The 24,044-nt window shown below is 37.2% G+C and overlaps 1 protein-coding gene across 2 annotated transcripts in view; it reads left to right on the top strand.

The window, feature by feature from the left end:
* Nucleotides 1-24,044, top strand: part of ZNF81 (zinc finger protein 81) — a 112,088-nt gene that overhangs the window by 4,626 nt on the left and 83,418 nt on the right. Inside the window, exons 1-2 of one of the 2 annotated variants that reach the window (XM_079123514.1) lie at nucleotides 11,767-11,809; nucleotides 19,674-19,900. In XM_079123514.1, the coding sequence (XP_078979640.1) occupies nucleotides 11,782-11,809; nucleotides 19,674-19,900 (255 nt within the window). In that variant the 5' untranslated portion in view covers nucleotides 11,767-11,781. Of the gene's footprint in view, nucleotides 1-11,766; nucleotides 11,810-19,673; nucleotides 19,901-24,044 lie in introns of those variants that run through there. The other variant, XM_079123515.1, reaches the window with a different exon arrangement.

The raw sequence follows: 24,044 nt of genomic DNA, 5'->3' as shown, positions 1-24,044 counted from the left end.
ATCAAAATATAAATGAACAAAACTAATGCAAAAAAGGGAAGAAAGGAAACTAAGGTAACAGACACCAGGAAGTTTGCAGTGTTTGTTATTTTAAAAGATACCAGTTATCTGTACTATTTTTTTATAATGTTTTGTGAACCTACAATTATTTGAAAAAAAGTTGAGTAGAGGCCCAGGGATTAGTACAGTGATAGAGCACTCGCCTAGCATGTGTGAGGTCCTGGGTTCAATCCTTAGCCCTGGAAAAAAAATAAAAGTACACATACATAAAAGGACACCAGGATGATTCTGATTTAATATGAAGTGTATCTAACCTTTAAAAAACAGTGTTCCTAGCTATGCATGGTGGCACAAGCCTGTAATCCCAGCGACTCAGGAGGCTGAGGCAGAAGGATGGCAAGTTTGAGACCAGCCTCAACCGTTTAATGAGGTGTTAAGCAATTTAGTGAGACCCTCTCTCAAAATAAAAGTTAAGTGCTGGGGATGTGACTCAGTGGTAAAGCACCCCTAGGTTCAATCCTCATTACAACAGCAAACAAACAAAAACACAATTTCTGGCAGTCACTGACCTAGGCTGGGTGAGCAGTGTGGGGACCCAGCACCCACCCAAGCAAGGAGGATGCCCAGGCCAATAGGCCCTCAGCTGGCAGTAAGGAGTTCCAGGGAGCTGGGCCCATCCAGAAGCAGAGTCAGCCCTGTGGGAGAGGGCACCTATATGTGGTCAGTCTGGGTGGAAGTGGAGGGGCTTGGGGCTCAGCCACAAGTGCAGGACAGGAGTAACAACCTCTGCCCAGCCACCTCCTTTGCAGAGATTAGGGAAGAATGGTCACTGTCCTCTGTCGCCTGGAGGTAGTCTCTTTCTTTAATGCACAAAGGAGGCCACCAATCCCCATCACACAGAATTCACTGCACTCAAACTGGGTGCAGTTATTCCAAGTTATCCCCAGTTATTCAAACTGGGGTTAGAGTTATTCCAAGTTTTCATTTAGCATATCTGAATACCCATGATCTTAACACCACTCCTACTCTATCCCGTTTTACTATGTGACCCTGCTCCAATTTAGGAAAAAGAAAAAAAAAAAGTGGAGGAAAGATCTCCAAGATCTCCAGGTACTCTCCCGCAAGTCAGAGGGATGGTGGTATGCAGGTTACAAAGGGACTGACCCTACACTATTCCCTTCAGGAATTCTGTTCACAACTAGATGTGGGAGGTCCATGCCACATAGAGATCCTCCTATCCTAGTACCTGCCCCACTTAATAGTATCCCTCACTCTTTCTTGGACTGGGAGTTACTTACTGGGGATTGAACCCAGGTGTGCTCTACCTCTAAGCTATGTCCCCAGCCCTTTTCATTTTTTCGTATGTGTGCCAGTATTTTTCTTTTTTATTGGTTCTTTTTAGTTATACAAAATGTTAGGATTCATTTTGACATAATTTTTAAAGTATGGGAATATAATTTGCTCTACTTCAGTCCCTAATACTTCCCATTTCCCTCCCCTCCTCCCTCCGCACTCAGATCCCTTCATTCAGACTACTGACCTTTCTTCTGTTTTGATGGAATCTTCCATCCCCCCCCCCTTCTCTCTATTTTCCACCTTATTTTGGACTAGCTTCCATATATCAGAGAAAACATTCAACCTTTCACTTTTTGGGTGTGGCTTATTTCACTTAGCATGATAATCTCCAGCTCCATCCATTCATAAGTAAATGCCATAATAATTCTTGTTTCCTTCTCATTTTTTTATTTTGAGACAGGATCTTGTGAAATTGCTGAGGCTGGCCTCGAACATGGGATCCTCTGGTCTCAGTCTCTCCAGTAGCTGGGATTATAGGCATGCACACTGCGTGCTGGTATGTCCCTCACTCTTAATCATCTTTGACTCTTCTAATACTAGTAATGTGTGGTCAGAAAAAGTCTCTTGTCAACCCAACCACTCATTTTAATGGAAGATGGTATGTTAATTTTTTTTCTCTTGGAAGACTCCATTGCTCTGGGCCAGAGCTGAGGCAGAACATCATGGTGGCTTGGTGGAGAAAAGCTGTGAGAGGGTGGCAGGGATAGGCACACTTGAGTGACAGATGTTAAGAGATGCAGGGCAAGGACAGATAGAGTCCAAGGCCAGGAACCCAGTGACCTAGTTCCTTGAGCCATGCTCTACTTGCCTACCTTTACCAACCAGTGGTCCATTCAATTATTAAACTAGTCAAGTGTGTTGGCCCATGCCTATAATCCCAGTGACTCAGGAGGACTCAGGAGGATAACAAGTTCAAGGCCAGCCTCAGCAATTTAGCAAGGCCGTAAGTAACTTAGGAGACCCTGTCTCAAAACAAAAAACAAAAATGTCTGGGGATATGGCTTAGTGGTTAAGTACTCCTGGGTTCAATCCCTGGTATCCCCTCCAAAAAAATATTAATCTATCAAATGGATTAATCCATTGATGAAGTTACAGCTCTCAAAATCTAATCATCTTACCTTTGAAAGTTCCTTCATTTTCTAACACATGTGCTTTTCCAAGGATACTCTAAGATTCAAACTATAACAGTTATTAGAGAAGAAAGAGTAGTGCGGTATACATTGCCTCTAGGGCCTCAGGGTGGATGGAGTTGGGGCAGGGATATAAAGTAGTAAAGAGCACTGGGAGGGAAGGGTCAAGCTCAGAAGAGAGGCTTGACAGTGGAGGGTGGGGAGCACTTCCCTGGGCAAAGGAGGAAACTGAAGCTAGCTCCTCAGAAAAGAAAACCCTTAGTGTTTATTTGCATACACACACACACACACACACACACACACACACCTATATGTGTTTATATGTGTGTATATATTTTCAGTAGTGGGAACTGAACCTATTGAACCCAGAGGTACTTTACTATTGAGCTACACACCCCCAGACCTTTATTTTTTAGAGACTGGATCTCCCTAAGTTTCTCAGGCTGGCCTGGAACTCACGATCCTTCTGCATCAGCCTCTGAAGTTGCAAGAATTACAGGTGTACACCACCATATCCAGTCCTAGATTTTTCAAACAATTCTAAAACAGGGGTTATAAACTACAAACTACAGGCTGCAGGTCAATGTGGCCTGTATTCATTTTGTTTCTCTCTTTCTTCTTCTCCTCCCCCCTCCTCCTGTCCCTCCCCCTCCTCCTCCTCTTCTTCCTCCTCCTCCCCCTCCCCTCTTCTCCTTCATTTTTTTTTGGGGGGGATTGTTTTTTTTACTGGGGATTGAACCCAGGGGTGCTTTACCACTGAGCTACATTCCTAGCCCTTTTTAATTTTTATTTTGAAATGGGGTCTCACTAAGTTGCTTAGGGTCTTGCTAATTTGCTAAGGCTGGCTTGGAACTGGTGATCCTCCCTCAACCTCCCAAGACCCTGGGATCATAGGCATGCACTGGCTCTAGTCTGATTTGTAAGTAAAAGTTGTCTGGAGAACAAGCACATCCATTCCTTTATATCTTGTTTACAACTACTTTTGCTATCATGGCAGAGTAGAGTGAGTCACAACAGAGACTGCAAAGCCTATAATATTTGCTGTCTAGCCCTTTATAGAAAAAGTTTTCCAATCCCTATTCTAGACAAAAAAAAAAAAAAAAAAAAAAAAAAAAAAAAAAAAAAAAAAACCTGGACACCTGGACATCTTCTTATTTCAATTGGGCAAGTAATATAAAAATGCAGTTTTTATTATCTTAAAAAATCAGATCTAGCTGGGTACAGTGATGCATACCTATAATCCCAGCAACTAAGGTGGCTGAGATGGGAGTTTTGCCAGTTCAATGCCAGCATCCACAATTTAATGAGGCCCTAAGCAATGTAGCAACACCTTGTATCAACAAATGAAAAGGTCTGGAGATGTGGCTCAGTGGATAAGTGCCCCTGATTTCAATCTCTGGTGGAAGGAAGGAAGGAAGGAAGGGAGGGAGGGAGGGAGGGAGGAAGGAAGGGAGGAGGAGGAGGAGGAGGAGGAGGGAGGGAGGAAGGAGGGAAGGAGGGAAGTTCTAATTATCTGGACATTATTTTGTCTTGTAAATGAAAAGATCTTAAATAAAATATTATCAATTTGAATCCAACAAGTATTACCCTGTGACCAAACTAGATTTTCTACTAAGGCAAAGATGACTAACATTAGTATATCTATCAGTTTGTTTCATTTTAAAAAACAAAGGGAAGGACTGGTGTTGTGGCTCAGTGGTAGAGTGCCTACCTAGTACATGAAAAGCATTGGATTTGACCCTCAGCACCACATAAAAAATAAATAAAGTTAAAAAAACAAAGGGTAAAAGAACACAATCATATCAATGAATATAAAAGAAATATTTAACACAAATTCAGCAGCATTCTCAAACTAAAACTAGACTAGAAGGAATCTGAAAATTCAGAAAAGATTAAATACTTGGGATTACCAGGAAACATAATTCAAAAAGGTAAAAATGCTAAAAATGCAGTCACCACCTAGTAGTCCATTCAAATCAGTAATCCATTTAATGGATTAATCTACTGATAAGGATACAGCTCTTATAATTGAATCATGTCACCTCTAGGTACAACAGAGGACCGATCCTATCACAATAGTGTTTTGAAAGCTCTCATGCAGTAAAATATGAAGATAAAATAAATGGATTAAATATTGAGAAAAGAGAAAATCATTTTTAATATTAACATATTGACATATTTCAATTGGAAAACCAGTGCTTCTCGTGATTTGAAACCCTAATATTAATAAAAATTAATATTAAGACAAAATTAACAAGAAAGATAACTATTGAAAAACCATTTTGAGAGATCTAATAGAGATTCAACTGTGAATGGTAATCTCAAGAATATATAAGAAAACTGTCTAACATTCATTTGAATGCCTTCTCTGCCAAATACAGAGTTAGAGCTCCTGTCCTCAACAAACTTTCAATTTGAGAAAGTTTTTTTTCTTTTTTTTAATTTTATTGTAAACAAATGGGATGCATGTTTTTTCTCTGTACATGGTGTAAAGGCATACCATTTGTGTAATCATAAATTTACATAGAGCAATGTTGTTTGATTCATTCTGTTATTTTTTCCCTTCCCCCCACCCCTCCCACCCCTCTTTTCCCTCTATACAGTGCTTCCTTCCTCCATACTTGCCCCCCTCCCTAACCCTAACTCTAACCCTAACACTAACCCTCCCTCCCCCCCTGAGAAAGTTGAATACCCACAAAAGATCCAGAAGCAGCTGGAAAATTGCATATTATTATGAAACCAGAGTTTGAGATGAAATTCAATTCTCTGTTTCTGTTGGTGGTTAGGGTCTGCCTAAACTGTAGGATGCCTGCAGGCATCAGTTCCAAGTGTCACAGCCAGCAAAGCTGGTTTCTTCTCCACAACTATTTTGAGTGGCATATTGCAGCTCTCTCTCGCCTTTTTTTTTTTTTTTTGGTATGGGAGATTGAACCCTGGGGTTCTTAACCACGGATCCACATCCCCAGCTCTTTCTTTTTATTTTTTATTTTTGTTTAGAATATGTTTTTGTTTAGGTTCTCACTAACTTGTTTAGGGCCTTATTATGTTGCTTCAGCTGGCCTTGAAATTTCAATCCTCCTGCCTCAGCCTCCCAAGTCACTGATATTACAGGCATGCCCCCACCACACCCAGGTTTTGCAGCACTTAATGGTGGGCAATGCCTTCCAATGCTGCAGCAGATCCCAGCAGCTCACTGCCAATTTCTTTCTGGGTTCTTGTCTTATAAATTTGAAGAATGAAATCCACAGGCAGAAGGCAAAAGTGAAATGTTAGGATTTATTTCAGTGAGATGAAAAGAGACAGAGCTTCTACAGGGGCAAGAAAGGACCCAATAAGTGTTTCCAGAAAATCATTTTTATTTTCAGGGTTACGATTCTGTACCCAGAAAAATAACCAAGGAAAATTTAACAAGGTGGTAGGGTATAAGAAAATAAATATAGCACATTGAAATAGATGGGAAGGGGTAAAAATCCCATTCATAGTAATAACAACAAATACAAAATACCTAAAAATGAATGTATCAAGAAAGGTACTAGACCTAATGTAAGAAAATGTATGATTGTTATTCTAGAATATAATATAAAACTAAGCACATGGAGAGATACACCATATCTTTAGACAGAAATAAAATAAAATAAAATCACAGGGTTAAGAATTACACCAGCCTTCTTGTTGGAAGCCATTCAAACTAGAAGAGAGTGGAATAAAATATTTAAGACATTAAAAGGAAAAAAAAAAAAACCCTTCACCTAGCATTTTAAATCCAGTGAAATTATCCTTCAAAAGAGAATAAGAAATAAGAACGTTCCTAGTCAAAAATACACAGGGGTACTGGGGATATAGTTTAGTGGTAGAGTGCTTGCCTAGCATATACAACGTCCTGGGTTCCATCCCCAGCACTGCAAAACAACAAACAAACTAACTGAACAAACAAACAAAAAACACAGAGGGAATTTATTGCCAGTAGATTTGCAAGAAATGTTAAAAGAAATTCTTCAAATAGAAGGAAAATAATATAGGCCAGAAATTCAGATTGACATAAAAAAAGGAAGAATATCAGAGATGATATAAATTTAAAATAAAATCATTTAGGCCAGGCTTGGTGGCGCATGCCTGTAATCCCAGCAGCTCAGGAGGCTGAGGCAGGAGGATCTTGAGTTCAAAGTCAGCCTCAGCAAAAGTGTGGTGCTAAGCAACTCAGTAAGACCCTGTCTTTAAATAAAATACAAAATAGGACTGGGGCTCAGTAATCGAGTGCCCCTGAATTCAATCCCTGGTACCCCCAATAAAATAAAATCACTTAGTACTTCCTACATTACTTATATAAAATTAATTTTATAACAGTTGTGTCACCCAGAGAGGCCTGCAGAATGTTTTGGAGGAAATAAATAATATTTTAGGAAAATGATTTTGGTGTATGCATTTTGATGCTCTTTTCATTGTGTAGTGAAGATACAAGAAATAAAGTAGTTGTTCACTCCTCATATGTAAGAATCAGAAATCACTGCAGTATCAGCCAGAACAAGTCAATAAGTAAACAGTAAATAAATAACTCTTTTTGTACCAGGGATTGAACTCAGGGATGCTTAATCACTGAACCACATCCCCAGCCCTTTTTATTTTTTATTTTGAGACAGAGCCTCACTGAGTTGCTTTAGGGCCTCGTTAAGTTTGCTGAGGTTAGCTCTAAACTTGCCATCCTCCTGACTCATTTTCCCAAGTCCACTGGGATTGCAGGTGTTCTCTACCATGCCTGGCTAAATAAGACAATTTCTGATAAAAGGTAGGGTATAAAGAAAATGGAACAAAGAATCTGAGAATGGTGGTGTGGGCCAGGGAATAAACACTATTGAAGAAAAGACATTTGAGCAGATCGGAAGATAGGAAGGAGTGAGCCTTGGAGCCAAAGCATCTTTGGCAAGGGGAGTAATGTTAAGGCCATGGAACTCCTGCTTCCTGCTCATTCCACCACTAGGTGGCATCTCTGGACTAGGACCAAAGGTTTTCTTGACCTATTCAAGGAATGGCATTTTTCTCCATACAGATTTTCTTTCTTTCATTCAGCTGTTTGTCTAACATTTTAATTTGCCCAATACATTTAAATATTTAGTTAGTATTAATAATATAATTATCACTCTGCCCCTACCATCTAAAGAAAAGGTCTGGCTTTTACAATAATCTCCGCTATGCATCTATCCAATTCATAGCCTCCCCTCCCCAGCTAAAGTAAACATCATTCTCAGTTTTTAATTTCCTTTTTCTATAATTTTATATCAACTATAAAAATTCTAAATAGTTTGTGTTCTTTTTATTAGTAGCTTTTAATTTTATAAACATGTATTATGCTTTACATTAGTGTTTGGGCTTACAATTTTTTCCCCTTAGTATTCATCCATATTGTTGAGCATTGTTTTGGTTCATTCATTTTTGACTCCTGGTGATGAGCATCCATTTTTATTTCTAGGTTTTGCCATTTGAACAGGATGCCACACACATCCTAGGTTTCTCGTGCGAGTGTTTTTCTTGGATATATTCCAAGAAAAATGTATATACTGCTGAACTGCAAGTCATGTGAATATTCACTGTAAGTGGGAATGCCAAACTATTTTCTAAAATGGATGCACTAATTTATATTACTTCAATATGGCAAAAAGATCCTGTGAGTCTTATAGTCTTCAACTCTTGGTCTTCTCAGACTTATAATTCTGCAAATTAATTGGTGTAAAATGTCTTCTTATCATATCTTGATTTGTAGTTCCTTGTTCACTAATGAGTTTGAACATCTCTTCATGTTTATTAGCCTTATCTTTCTCTCTTGTCTGAAGTGGTCTAACAGACCTACTTTTTCTTTTTTTTCAGACCTACTTTTTCTAACATAAACATAGTAATATTATGACCCTCAACAGTATAAATTCCTGGCACTCTGTTAGAAATATATTCATGCAAAATGTGTTTACAGTGATTCCATTTCTTCTTTCACTATCCATTCAACACTTATCCAGACCAAGGGTACAGAAGCAAAAAGAGATTCTGTAATAATCAGAGGGTTCAATTCCATTAAATAAAAATGAACTCAGACTATAAAAATCTGCCCTGCCACTTGTCTGGATGTGAGAACAGCCACAGATAAAACCAGATGAAAAATTAACAGGAAACACTTCTCCCAAGAAATGCTGCAGCTGTAATGCCATAAGGAACCCCTATTTTGAGTAGTTACTACTACTTCAAGTAGGGCTTCTTTATGGTAGTACAGTAGTCACTGAGAAAATTTGTTCTCTATCATATACAAATCATACACTATCAGAAACTTTGCTATTTTAAATAATATAAGAAAGAATAAAGTACCTGACCTTTTTTAAAAAATACTTTTTAGTTATAGATGGACATAATGCCTTTATTTTATTTATTCATTTTTATGTGCTGCTGAGGATCAAACCCAGTGCCTCATGCATGCCAGGCAAATGCTCTACCACTGAACCACAACCCCAGCCCTAGAACACCTGTCTCTTAATGGAGATTCTAAGTTACTTAGACACAGAAAAACAACCCTCAATTTCCAACCCAGGTGCATAGCTCCAGATATGGGTTATCAGGACACAGCACCTGACAGCTATCTGAATTGTTTCCAAGGTAACAGCTCTCTGGGTTCACTTTGCAGTCCAGTCCTGATGTTGACTCATTTAACACACAGCCCTGATTTACTTTGAGCTCCCCAAAATGCTGTTTCATTTAAAGTGCATCTAAACTCCACCCTTTTTCATAATCCTATAAGAACTCTATATTTTCCTGTTTAGTGAGCTTCCCATGGTTCCTCTAGTTTGTGGTCTCTCTAATAGATTAATGAATCTATCAGACTACAAATTAGTCCCTGGTGGTTTTAGGCTGGTTTGACTAGGACACTTACATTCTAGATTGCTAAACTGAGGTGCAAGGGGGATGACTACATAGAAAGCCTCATCACGTCCACACTTCAGCCTACCTCTGGTCCCCTAAAATACTTCTCACCTGAGGATTTAGAAAAGCCTTCAGTGGGGCATAGAGCCTTCTACTTCTATTAGGAGGTTTCTATGGAGGTGGAGTATTGAACTTGGTTTTGTAAGATGAATAGGCATTCTTAGCTCAAGGGCAGTGTGACTTCTTCCTCTTCTGCCTCAGTGACATCTCCCAGAAGGGTAGGGGCACTTCCAGGATTCCACACCGGAGGTGATAAGGGAAAGCAAACTGATTGAAGGGCAGAATGAGGAGTCTTGCATGAGAGCTAAATTTGCAAAGCAAGAGCACCACTACTGCATAGATTTTACTTTATGAGGAAATAAATTTAAAAGTTCCCCTCTGCAACTGCTAGTATATAGGCACAATGCTCCAGTATGTCAGTACAGGAACCAACTTCTTTAACAAGACTCCTAAATCACAAGAAATAAAATAAAAAATTGATAAGTGGGATGGCATCCAATTAAAAAGCATCTGCACAGCAAAGGAAAGAAGAGCATGAAGAAAGAGAGCCTACAGAATGGGACATCTTTGCCATCTGCTCCTCAGATAGGGCATTAGTATCAAGCATATACAAAGAACTCAAAAAACTTAACAACAAAAAGCAAATAACCCAATCAATAAATGGGCAAAAGAACTAAACAGACATTTCTCAAAAGAAGAAATACAAAGGTCAACAAATACATGAAAAAATGTTCAACCTCTCTAACAATTAGGGAAATGCAAATCAAAACCATATTGAGATTTCATTTCCAGTGAGAATGGCAATTGTCTAGAACACAAATAATAAATGTTGACAAGGATGTGGGGAAAAAGGTACATTCGTACATTGTTGGTGGGACTGCAAATTAATGCAACAACTCTGGAAAGTAGTATGTAGATTCCTCAAAAAACTAGGAATGCAACTACCATATGACCCAGCTATCCCACTCCTTGGTATATATCAAAAAGATTTAAAATCAACATACTACAGGAAAGTAGCCACATTAATGTTTATAGAAGCACAATTCACAATAGTTAAGCTATGGAATCAACTTATGTGACCTTCAACAGATTTAAGGATAAAGAAAATGGAATACATGATGGTATATTACTTGGCCATAAAGAATGACTTTATGACATTTGCCAGTAAAGGGCAACTATGCAGACTATCATGCTAAGTGAAATAAGCCAATCCCTAAAAGTCAAAGGTTGAATGTTTTCCTTGATATGCAAAAGCTAATCCCAAATAGCGGGGGCGGGGGGGGGGGATATTCCATCAAAATAGAGGAAAGATCAGTGGACTGGAGGAAGGAGATGGGGGGGGAGGGGGAGAATAAGGGAAGAACAGTGGAATGAATCAGACCAAACTTTCATATGTACATATACGCATATGCCACATTGAAATGCAACATCAAGTATATCCACAAGACCCTAATTTAAGAAAAAAAATCTATAAATAAATTGCAGAAAGATCAGAATAGATGGAGGGGAAGGGAGAAAGGGGGTGGGGAAATCTTGGGGACTGAATTAGAGCAAATTATATTCCATGCTTTTGTGATTATATCAAAATGTATCCTAATGTTATATATAACTAAAAAGAATCAATTAAAAAAACTTCATAGTTAGGTTGGGAAGATTCCATTTAATAATGCTTAATAAATAAATGCTTGGTGCTATGAGAGAAACTTAAAAAGAAAAAAATAATAAAATTTCCTAAAGTGGTTTTTATTGAAGTGCATTAAAGATTTATCAAAAATTATTATTGGCATATTTTTTCATTTTAGTTGGGGTAGATGGAGTATGACATAAGGTAGATTATGGGAGCATCCAAACCCCACAACCAAGCCCCATAGGCACTGCAAGGATTGGGAACCTAACACTGACTTGACCCCTTTTCCCATCCTGTGATATATCCTAGAGGGCTTGCACAACCCGGATTTCTCCCCCTTTTTCCGTCGTGGTATGTTCCAGTCTGTTTTCTCCTCCCTTTTCGCCCTGTAGTATTGGCCGGGAGGCAGCTGCAGGCCCCTGTGTCTAACAGGCCCTTAGGTTCTAGGAACGCTATTACACAAATCCACAGAGTACAGATTTAGAGACCGTCCCCTCCTGCAGTAGGCTGGTCCAGCTCCCTGCCGCCAGGGGGACAACTTCGCATCACTGTTCAGTGAGTTTAGCTAGAGGCCGCCTCATTCTCAGTATGGAATGGACTCTCCCAATACGGCGTAACCCATGGAGAAGCGCCCTGGGCACGGTCACGTTTCCCGCCTGACAACGCTGCTCAGGGGCACCTAATACCGCAGAGCACAGACTATACCACAACTCCATGTTGACTCTTGGCGGAGCCTTAGAAGGTGGTTTTGCGCATGCGTATACCCTCACTTCCGGTGTCAATCTCCAAATCTCGAGAGGGGGAGGTGTTAGGGCCGGTGACCGGAAGCGGCTGCGGTTCTCAGCCTCCGTTTGATAGTTGTCAAGCGGATTCAACTCAGTGCCTGAGGGATGTAGAGGTGATGGGCGGCCGGGGAGGGTGAGTGCTGGGGGATTCTGTGTGGTCAGTGATGGAATCATTGGTCTAACTTGAGTTGGATGATTCGTCCATTATTTTGCAGAGTTTCCTCTATTCAGATAGCAACGTTAAGGTCTTAGAGTTCCCCGTTTTGTACATCATGTTTTGTGTGTTCTTAAATAATTAATAATTTGTGTTTTATTCAAGAGTTATTTAGAAGTACATTTTCAATTCCCCAAAGTTTATCTTTTTAATGGATTGCTAACCTTTGTTTTCTGTGTCAAATGTCTTCATAAAGCTCATTCTTGACATATAAGGAGACTTATGGCCTAGTCTGTGGTGGATTTTTAGCAATGTTTTGTGTTTAACTAGAAGATAATTAATTATTTAGGTGTCATTTGTGTCATGCAAAATATGTATTTGGGGGTTCTGCTTTTGGTGTGAGAGTGGAGAGAAATTCTCTACTTTGATGGTTATTTGTTCATTTCTTGCTTTTGTCAATGATCCATTGTGGGCTAACATTCCTATAAAGTCTGAGACTTGGGGCTGAGACCATAGATCAGTAGTAGAGCACTTGCAGGGCCTAGGTTCCATCCCAAGCATGCAAACATTTTATTAAAAAAAAAAAAGATAAAGTGTGAGACTTAGGTCAGAGTGCATTTATTCACTAATAAATGTCCCATTACTCAAGCACTGTTTGTTGAAAAGATTATTCTTTCACCTTTGCCAAAAATAAATTTGCCATAGTTTTCTGGGGTCACTTTCTGGGTTTTCTATTCTGTCCCATTGGATCTGTGTCTGTCCCTCTGCCAGTAGTTTCACACTGTCTTTGATTACTGTAGTTGTGTAATAAGTCTTGAAATCAGGTTGAAGAATTCCTCTCACTTTATTTTTAAAAATTATTTTTACTCTTCTAATTCCTTTGTTTTTCCATATGCATGGCCTACTCTTGTCTCTACTTACAGCACATCTTGCTGGAATTTTGATAGGAATTGTGCTAAACCGGTATAAACTTGGGAAAAATGTACATTTTAACTACGGGTAGTCCTCCAGTCCATATACATAGTGTATCTAATTATCTTCTTTGATTCTTTCAACAGTGTATTGTAATTTTCAGCATACTGGAAAGTACTGTACATATTTTAAGTTTATACCAAAGTATTTAATTTTTTTGAAATGGTTGTAAATGGCATTATCTTTTAAATTTTGGTTTCCACATATTTGCTGCATATGTATATATGCATATATATACACACACACAGACACCCATGTGTCAGAATACAGTTTTGTGTATTGATCTTGTGTCCTACATTTTTTTCTGAATTTTATTATTTATTTATTTATTTATTTTGGCGGTACTGGGGATTGAGCCCAGGGCCTTATGCTTGCAAGGCAAGCACTCTACCAACTGAACTATATCCCCAGCCCTATTATTATTAATAATAATTTTTTTGTAGTGCTGAGTATTGAACCCAGGCCCTCATGCATGCTTGGCAAATACTCTACCACTGAACCAGATCTCCAGTCCTGAATTTAATTATTAATTTTACATCTTTTTGGTAGTTTCCTTAAGTTTTTTGTATAACTATGTCATATGCAGAGACAGTTTTATTCTTCCTCTCTAATCTCTACACCTTCTCTTTTCTTTCTTTATCATGCTGGCTAGAACTTCCAGTACAGGTTGAGTATCCTATCTGCAATGGTTGGGATCACAAGTGTTTCAGATTTCATATTTTTCTGATTTTTGAATATTTGCATATATATATATATATATATATATATAGAGAGAGAGAGAGAGAGAGAGAGAGAGAGAGAGAGAGAGAGAGAGATATTTAGGATGGAACCCAAATCTAAACACAAAATTAATTTGTGTTTCATATATACCTTATACACATAACCTGAAGGTAATTTCAAGGAATATTTTTGGTGTGCCTGTATTTTGGCTATGATTCACGAAGTCAGGTATGGAATTTTCCACTTGTGGCATCATGTCATCACTGAAAAAGTTTGTGATTTTGAAGTATTTTGGAATTCAGATTTTTGGATTAGTGATGCTCAAACTGTGCTATGTTGAATAAGAGTGATGAGAGTGAATATTTGCACTATTCCAATCTTAGGGAGAAAACATTCAGACTCTCACCATTAAAGTATGAGTTAACTGTAGGGTTTTACCTTTTTGTTTTTTTAAATGGGTACTCTTTATCAAGCTGAAGAATTTCTCCTCTATTCCTAATTTGCTGCAAGTTTTATCATGAATGGGCATTGAATTTTGTCAACACTATGAATTTATAAAATCTTGTTGTTTAAATTTTTTTGTAGATGTAGATGGACAGATTGCCTTTATTTTGTTTATTTTTATGTGGTGCTAAGAATAGAACCCAGTGCCTCACACATGCTAGGCAAGTGCTCTGCCACTGAGCACAGTTCCTGCTCTACTCTTGTGATTATTTTTGGTGGGGGGATTACTGGGGATTGAGCTCAGGGGCACTCGGCCACTGAGTCACATCCCCAGCCCTATTTGGTATTTTATTTATTGTATTTTATTTAAAGACAGAGTCTCACTGAGTTACTTAGCTTATGCTGAGGTTGGCTTTGAACTGATGATCCTCCTGCCTTAGCCTCCTGACCCACTGGGATTACAGGCGTGCACCACCACACCCAGCTAATCTTGTGACTTTTTAAAAATATTTTCATAGTTGCGTATAAACACGATGCTTTTTTAAATTTTTATGTTGTGCTGAGGATTAAACCTAGTGCCTCACACATGCTAGGCAAATGCTCTACCACTGAGCTACAACCCCAGACCCTAAACTTGTGATTTTTCTTCTTTAACCTGTTAATATGTGTGTGGGGGAGGATTATACTGATTGATTTTTGAATATTGAAGCAGACTATTCCTAGGATAAACCCCACTTAGTTGTGGCATATATAATTTTGGATATATGCAGGAATTGATTAATAATTTTAAAAAGGATTTTTATGTCTAAATTCATGAGCAATATTGGCCTATAGTTTTATTTTTTGGTACTGTTTTATTCTTAGGGTAATACTGGTATCAGAATAAGTTGGTGACTGTTTTCTTTTTTTTCTATTTTCTAGAAGAGATTGTATAGAATTTGTGCTAATTTTTCTTTAAATGTTTAGTACAATTCTCCAGTGAAACCATCTGGGTCTGAAATTTCCATTTGAAAACTTTTTAAAAATTATTGTTTCAATTTCTGTAGTAGTTTTATAACTATTCAGATTATCTACTTAATATCATTTCAGATTACCCAAGGGTGGGTGAGTCATGATAGTTTTTTTAATTGGGAATTGGACTATTTCATCCAAGTTGTTGAATTTATGTGCATTGTTATTTGTGGTATTCTTCTGCTCTCCTTTTAATGACTGCAGTATCTGCAGATATCCCTGTTTCATTTCTGAAATTAATAATTTATGTTCTCTCTCTCTTTTTCCTTTTTTGGTTATGGGGGTTGAACCTAGGGGTGCTTTACCACTGAGCTACCTCCCCAGCTCTTTTTATTTATTTTAAATTTTGAGACAGGGTTTCACTAAGTTGCTTAGGACTTCTCTAAGTTTCTGAGGTTGGTCTCAAACTTGCAGTCCTCCTGCCTCAGACACCTGAATGCCTGGGATTACAGGAGTGGGTCATTGTGCCCAACTGTCTTATCTCTTTTTATTTTTATTGGTTTTGCTAGGTGATTACCAACTTTATTGATCTTTTCAAAGGGCCAGTTTGATTCTTTGAGTTTTCCCTATTGTTTTTCTGTTTTCAGTTTCATTGATTTCTGCTCTATATTTATCACTTTCTTTTTCTTGCTTTGCAGTTTACTTTCCTCTTCTTTTTCTAATTTCTTAAGGCAGGAGCTTGGGTCATTCATTTCAGACCTGTCTTCTTTTCTAATGTAAATATTTAGAGCTATAAATTTCTCTCTCAATGATGCTTTATCAGTATTGCATACATTTTGATATATTATATTTTCATTTTCACTTATTTATTTTTAACTTCCCTTAGGACTTCTTCAATCCATGGAATATATAGAAATAAATCAATTTTCAAGTGTTTAGAGATTTTCTTATCTTTCCATTATTGATTTTTAGTTTGGTATTCTTATGTCCAGAGAAAATACATTGTTTAATTTTAATTTGTGAAGGTGTTGACCCCAGGCATGGTCTATCTTTGAGAATATTGATGGGTACTTGAAAAGAATGTATATTCCATTAGTGTTTCTCTGGAGTAACATGGGTATTTTTCAAAAGAGGTTTTCTGAATAGTGAGATCACCTTTCTTCTGGTACTTTAATTAAAGAGAGTTTCTTTTTCTTGAAGCTTTTTAAAAAAAATCTGTGCCTTTTGGTCATTTTAAATTGTAAGTTCCACCAGTAACTTTTGGTGATATATGGAAGGGAAAAAGGAAACCCAGGAAACTCCTGACTATTTTGTTCTTGAAATTGTGTGATATGTAGGCTGTTCACCTTTCTTTTCTTTCAGAGTCTTCCTATTTTTCTTTGTTGTGTGATATCAGATTTTTTTTTCCAGGCTCTTTGACACTCACTGGTTTCTTCTTTTTTATTCTAGTATTGATTTTGTTTGAGAGGGAGGGAGGAGGGGAAGGCATGAGGAATTACTGCAAAATGAAATCTATCAGATTATGCTATGTCCATGTGTGAAGTGTCACAATAAATCATATATATGTGTATATATATGTAATTATATACTAATATAATTAAAATACTACTACTACTAATGATGATGAAGATAGAAGGGAGATCAGTAGAGTATAGCAAGCAGATGGGGAGAGAGGATGGAACAAAAGGGAAAATAGTGTAGAGTGAAATTGATCAAATTATAAAGATGTAGGAATGTGGCATAATGAATGTCACTATTATGTACAGTTACAATGCACTGATAAAAATTACATTTTGCTAGGGAAGCACTTGTTTCACATCAGTAGTCAAAACTGTCACTGTACAGTTGTGCAAAATATTCCAAAATAACTGCTTTGACTCTTTCCTATCTGGAAAAGATTTTTCTTATTTCATTTCAATATATATATTTACTTTTTTCCTTTATCTGGTTTGCTAACGGATTATCCTTGATATTGATCATTTCAAAGGGCCAGCTTTTTCTTTTCTTTAAACTCTTTATTGTTATAGTTATTTCTTTTTTTTTTACAATTTTATTTGTTATTAATTACTATTTCCTGGTTTTTACTTTTGTTTTGCTTAATTTTGTTTTTCCTACTACTACTGTTTTAGGTTGAATACTTAACTCATATTTTGGTTATATTTACTTTTATGAAAGTCACTTAAAGCCATAAATTTCAGTCTAAATATAACTTCGTGTTCCATAATTTCTGATAATAATTATAGAGTGTCTCTATTGATTTTCCACTTTGATACTGGGTTATTCAGGGAGTATTTTTCCTTTTTTTGTGTGTTGTACCAGGATTAAACTCAAGGCCTTGTACATGCTAGGCAAGTGCTCTATCACTGTGCTACATTCCCTTTTCATATTTAAATTTTTTTTGAGGCAGAATCACTCTAAGTTGCTGAGGCTGGCCTCAAATTTATGATTCTCTTCCTTTACCCTCCTGAGTAGCTGGAATTACTGGTATCTGCCACCATACCTGAATTTCCCTTCATTTTTAAGTGGATATTTTCCCTTTCCTAACAAGAATGTTTAAATCTATAGTGCCTGTATTAGTTGACCAGAATAAAATTGTACTTTAACTTGCACACAAAATTACTCTCCTTCCCGGTTCCCTCAACAGGAGAAGTAGTTCTATCTCTGGATGGTTTTTGAGAATAATTTAAAAGTTTTAGCCCTAGGCTATTAGTATTTTTCTTATCATGTCTCTTCTGTTGTAAGAATATTTACTTAACTTTTTAATTCCAAATTAACAGTCATATTTTCAACACACATAAAGCAGAACCACTTTTGTTTTGGGCCTACCTTGTAAAAGCTACTACGTGATATAATGTTAAATGAACATGAATTTTAGAGCCAGGTAAACTTGGTTTGACTTGCCACCACTTAATCAAAAGTATGCTTTTAATGAAATAATCATAGCAACACATAGATGACAGGATTGTTGTGCAAATGATATGAAGTACCTGCCTGTGCATATTACTTAGTTCCTTATGCAGATTGAGTTTCCCTTATCAGAAATGCTGGAACTGAAGGCTATCATGCTAAGTGAAATTAGCCAGTCCCCAAAAAACAAAGGCCAAATGTTCTCTCTGATATTCGAATGCTGGCTCACAATAGGGTGGGAGGAGTGGGGTTTCACTCTATTATTAGATAGGGGAGAATTGGGAGAAGCGAGTAGGGATAGGAATGGGAAAGCAGTAGAATGAATCAGACATAACTTTCCTATGTTTTTATACACACACACACACACACACACACACACACACACACATAAATACATGAACAATGTTAACCTCACATCATGTATAACCACAAAATGGGAAGTTATACTCCGTGTATGTATGCTATGTCAAAAGACATTCCTCGTCATGTATAACTAAAAAGAACAAATAAAAACTGGAGAAAAAAAAGAAATGTTAGGATGGAAAATAAAAACCAAATGTTTAAGGACCAGCAGTTTTTTAGATTTGATAGTTTTTCAGATTTTGGAGTATTGGCACATTTGTAATGAGATATCTTGGGAATGGGACCCAAGTCTATACACAAAATTCATATATGTTTCACATATATGTTATACGAGTAGCCTGAAGGTAATTTTATATATTTATAATATATCTGTGGGGTTTTTTTTGTACGTGTGTGTGTGTGTTACTGGGGATTGAATTCAGGGATGCTCTGCCACTGAGCTACATCTTCGGTCCTGTTTAGTTTTTGTTTTGAGACAATGTCTCACTAAATTGCCCAGGTTAGCCTTGAACATGTGATCCTCCTGCCTTAGCCTCCTGAGTAGTGGGGATTATAAACGTGCCCCAGGCACCCGAATTGCATTTCATCTTGACTATACTCCATCACATAATTCATGTGTGGAAGTTTCCTCTTGTGGCATCATGTTGGTGCTCAAAAATTTTCAAATTTATACAGAGAATTTTGGATTTCAGATTTTTGGATTTGGAATGCTTAGCTTATATAACAGTACTTGCTAATGTTTGTTAAGTGTTTATGTTTTGCCAGTTCCATACCAAGTGCCTTAAATACATCATCTCATTTAATTTTCACAACTACTTGAGATTGTTTTGAATCTTTTTGAAAAAAGACGGAAGAAGCTTTTTTATAGTCTCACAGCTAAAAGTTGGTGGAGCTAGAATTTAAACATTTATTAATTTAAATCCATATCTCATAGTCTTGCTCATATTCCATTGTTTTAGGGGGATACCAAAGTTTAAAACCAGGGGCATTTAAACACTGAGCCACATCCCTAGCCCTTTTTTATTGTTTGAGATATGGTCTCACTAAGTTGCTTAGGACCTCCCTAAGTTGCTGAGGCTGTTCTTGAACTTGCAGTCCTCCTGCCTCAGTCTCCCAAGTTGCTGGGATTACAGGCATGTGCCACCATGCCCAGCTTCATATTCCATTTTAATTAATAAGTAGAATACATATTTCTGGGACTTGGACTATCATATAGTATCCAGTGCAGAGAACTGCTTTTGGGTTCCATCAGAAAGTGTTTGTGTGGTGAGTACTGTATGATTCTGACCATGTGGACACTGTCTTTCCAGGTTTCTTGGAGTCTCGGCAGTGTCCCTGGACGAGACCCCTTAATGAAGGTTGTAGGATCTTCTTCCTGATCCCAGCAGCTCCAGTTGAGTCTATGGATCCTACCAAACTTGGAGATCCTCGGAAGAGTGGCATTGTCAGTAAGAGAACCCCAAGGTTGAAGTTCAGTGTGAACATGGCAGCCAGCCGGGACTTGCCCCAGCAAGGGAGACATGGCAAAGCCTGTGAGGTAAGGAGAGGAAAAGGTGCCCTTGGGCAGAAATTAATCCAGAACTTCAGAGTCTGAGGGAGAGACACTGTCTCATTGTTTGATTTGTATTACTTTTTACTGGGCAGGATCAATTTCACTCCACGTATCTATTTATTTATTTGGTAATGTTGGGTTTGAACCCAGGGTCTAATGCTTGCTACGCAAGTGCTCGACCACTAAGCTATACCCCAGCCCCTCTATATTTTTATTGCTTATTTATTTCCCTTTTATGAATTTCCTTTTCCTATCAATTGCTGATTTATTTATCTTAGCCTATGGTTTTTGAAAAAAAAATTTAATATTAAGGTTAATAACATTTGCCATTCTTGTAGGTTTTGTGAATACTTTTTTGCCACTTTGTGATTTGCACTTAACTTGCAGTTTTGTTTACAAGTGATTAAACACACTTTGTACAAAATCTGGGGTATCAATTAGTTCTCTAAAGTCTGGTTTGAAAAGTAATCCTTCTTTCTTTTATTTTCCCTTAGATTCCAGATCCTTAGGGGCAAGCACTCTCAATATTTTAATGTGTTTTTAAAGTTTTGGGTATCTTCTATTAACTTCCCACTATGAAAGATAGAGATTTAGCCTTTGGGTACACCCCCTGACATACTCATTTCCTATTACCTGATTCTTTGTGGATAGATTACAGTGTATATCATTGCTTGCGTGAGGTATTGGTCAATATTTATTATTGTACCAATATGTAGTTAAGTCACAGATTATCCATGCTGTGATTACGATTTATGTACTACTTTTTCTTTTACCTGAAGTTAACAATTTTCTAATGAAGTCATTTGTTTGCTTTACTATGTAAATATTAGTAATTCAACTCTAAATAAATCTCCTCTCCATATAGTCAAGCTCATTAGGTAATAATCATAGTGATAGTACATTTTCTGTTTACTTATATAGTTATTTTTTATTACCAAATCATAATTATATAAATTTATGGGATATAGTGTGATTTTGTTTTTTTTTTTTTTTTTTTTGGTACAGGGGATTGAACCCAGTGGTGTTAACCACTGAGCCACATCTCCAGCCTCTTTCTGTGTTTTATTTAGAGACAAATGTTTCACTGAATTGTTTAGGGCCTCTTTAAGTTACTGAGGCTGGCTTTGAACTTCCAATCCTCCTGCCTCAGCTTCCAAGTCACTGGGATTACAGGTCAGCATCATCATGCCTGGCTATGTTTTTTTTTTAAATACCTCTTTTTGCTTTGAGAATATTTTCTTTTAATAATGTGCCGTTTTTATTTTACAGATGTAGCACTTATTACTCAAAGCATATTGTTAATAGGTTTTTAAATTTAATTACAAATTTTTTTAGTTGTAGATGGACACGATACCTTTATATCCCCCTTTATTTATTTATTTATTTTTATGTGGTGCTGAGGATCAAACCCAGTGCCTCACATGTGGTAGGCAAGTGAGCTACAGCCCCAGTCCTTTACCTTTAATTTTTAAATAATAATATGGACATATGGCTCAAAAAGTTTAAAAAAATTTAAGAGTTATATAGTCTAAATTTTCTTATCCATCTTTCTCCTAACTGCTCAGCACTCCCTAATACATATAAGCAGGTTAGTTAATTTTCTATGTATGAGTATAGTTGCTTTAAGCAAATAAAAGGGGCTAAGGATACATTCTTATTTTTTCCTTTTTATTTCACAAAACATAACCACCCAATTTCATCATTTTTTGTTAATTGAGAATGTTTTGTGAAATACAGTACAAATTATAAACCATGTTGCTGTGAACACTTTTTTTCTTTTTCTTTTATTGGTACTGGGGATTGAATTCAGGGTCACTTTACCACTGAGCCGCATACCCAGGCCTTTTTATTTTATTTTGTTTTTCAAATTTTTAGTTGTAGATGGACACAATATTTTTATTTTACTTCTTTATTTCTATGTGTGCTAAGGATCGAAACCAGTGCCTCACACATGCTAGGTAGGTACTCTACCACTGAGCTATAACCCTCACCCTTTGTTTTTATTTTTGAGACAGGGTTTCACTAAGCTGTTGAGGTCTCACTGAGTTGCCCAGACTGGCTTTGACCTTGTGATTTTCCTTCCTCAGCCTCCCAAGTTGCTGGGATTACAGGTGTTTCCAACTGTACCTAGCCTGAACACTCTTGTTTGTGTCTCCTTGTACATATGTGTACACCCCTTTTAAGTATATGCATACAGGTAAAGTTAATAATGCTGAAGTTTAATCTATATTTTTAAAATATTTTAATGTGAAATACATATGCAGAGAAGTATACAAAACAGATGTGCATAGCTGAGTGATTTATCATTATATAGATCTAGAAAGAGTCCATTGGCAGCTTTCCAGAATCCCCCACTCTCAAAGATAACTCTACCCTGACCTTTATGATAATTACTTCCATTAAAAATAAAATCACACTCCACAGAATGGAAGTTATCAAAAATAGAAGATGTTAGTGCTGGGGTTATAGCTTAGTAGTAGAACGCGTGCCTAGCATGCGTGAGACACTGGGTTTGATCCTCAGCACCGTGTAAAAATAATATAAAGGTATAAAAAAAAACAAAACAGAAGATGTCTATCCAAAATATATAAAGAGGGGTCTGGGGAGATAGCTCAGTCGGTAGAGTGCTTGCCTTGTCAGCACAAGGCCCTGGGTTCGATCCCCAGCACCCAAAAAAAAAAAAAAAAAAAAAACAAAACAAAATATATAAAGAATAACAAAACAAAAATAAAAACAAACTTCCCCATAGTCAGAGGCCTTATTGAACAGATATGTAACAAATGAAGGTATCTGTATGGCTAGTCAACAGCTGAGACAGTGCTCAAACTCATTATTCACCAGGGAAATACATATTTTAACTATAATGTAATATCACTACATACTCACCAGAATGGCTAAAATCAAGAAGACTGACAGTGACAGTAACAAATGGTAGTAAAGATGAAAAGCACCATGAGCTCCCATATGCTGTTACTGTGAGTGAAAATTGGAATAATCTGGAAAACATTTTAGCTTTATTCATCAAAGCATATGTAAATCATATGAGGAACAGTTCCCTTCCTAGGAAAACACCTAATAGAACTCCTGGTACATTGGTACCAGGACACATTTGTCAATGCTCATTGTTATATTGCTTGTGATAGCCGGTAATTGGAAATGACAGAAATGTTAATCAATAATAAAATGGTTCAATAAATTAAACATATTATTGAATGAAAGAAGCCAGGCATGCAAGAATGTGTTCTGTTTCAATTTAAGTTTTTGTCTTGTTTTGTTTTTTGCAGTGGTGGGGCTTTGTGCATGCTAGGCAAGCACTCTACCACTGAACCACATTCCCAACCCTTGTGAAGTTTTAAGACAGGAAAAAAAAAAACCATATTGGTAAATGGGTACGCGTCATTGGTCATTGGTAAAACTAGAAAACAAAACAAGGAAGTACTTGTCATTCCAGGCATGACAGTAATTTCATTGATTAGGGGAGAGGGGAGAGGAAGCATGGGGAAGACTTCTGGGCAAGTAGCTGGCACTGTTCTCTTTCCAGGTGGGGTGGGAATTGTGTAGGTATTTGCCTCGAATAGTTAGTTAAGCCCAGTATTTATGTTCCATGTATTTTTCTGCATAAATATTCTACTTCAGGGTAAAGGGAGGAAAAAAGTATCCTCCAAATTTTAAAATATATTTTTTTAGTTGTAGATGGACACAATACCTTTATTTTATATATTTTTATGTGATGCTGAGGATTGAACCCAGTGCCTAACCTGTAAGAGGCAGGCTGTACCACTGAGCTACAACGCCAGCCTAATAACCTCTAATTTTGACTTCAGTAGCCCACATACTCTTTCTAAACCAGCTATAGATTGTTCAAACACATGCTCACATGTATACTTGTGCACTCACATGCTCACCTATATTCTTTTTGTGTGTGTGATACTAGAGATTTAACCCAGAGGTGTTCTACTTCTGAGCTACATTCCCAGTTCTATTTTTTTAAATTTTATTTTGATACAGGATTTTACTAAGTTGCTGAGTCTGACTTTGAACTTGCTACCCTCCTGCCTTAGCCTTCTATGTTAGTGGGATTACAGGCATGAACCACAATGTCCAGCTCCTATATCCAATTAATTTTTAG

Source organism: Sciurus vulgaris (assembly GCF_902686455.1).
Source record: "Sciurus vulgaris genome assembly, chromosome: X".
Classification (NCBI taxonomy): domain Eukaryota; kingdom Metazoa; phylum Chordata; class Mammalia; order Rodentia; family Sciuridae; genus Sciurus; species Sciurus vulgaris.
This window is presented reverse-complemented; position numbering and strand designations above follow the sequence as displayed.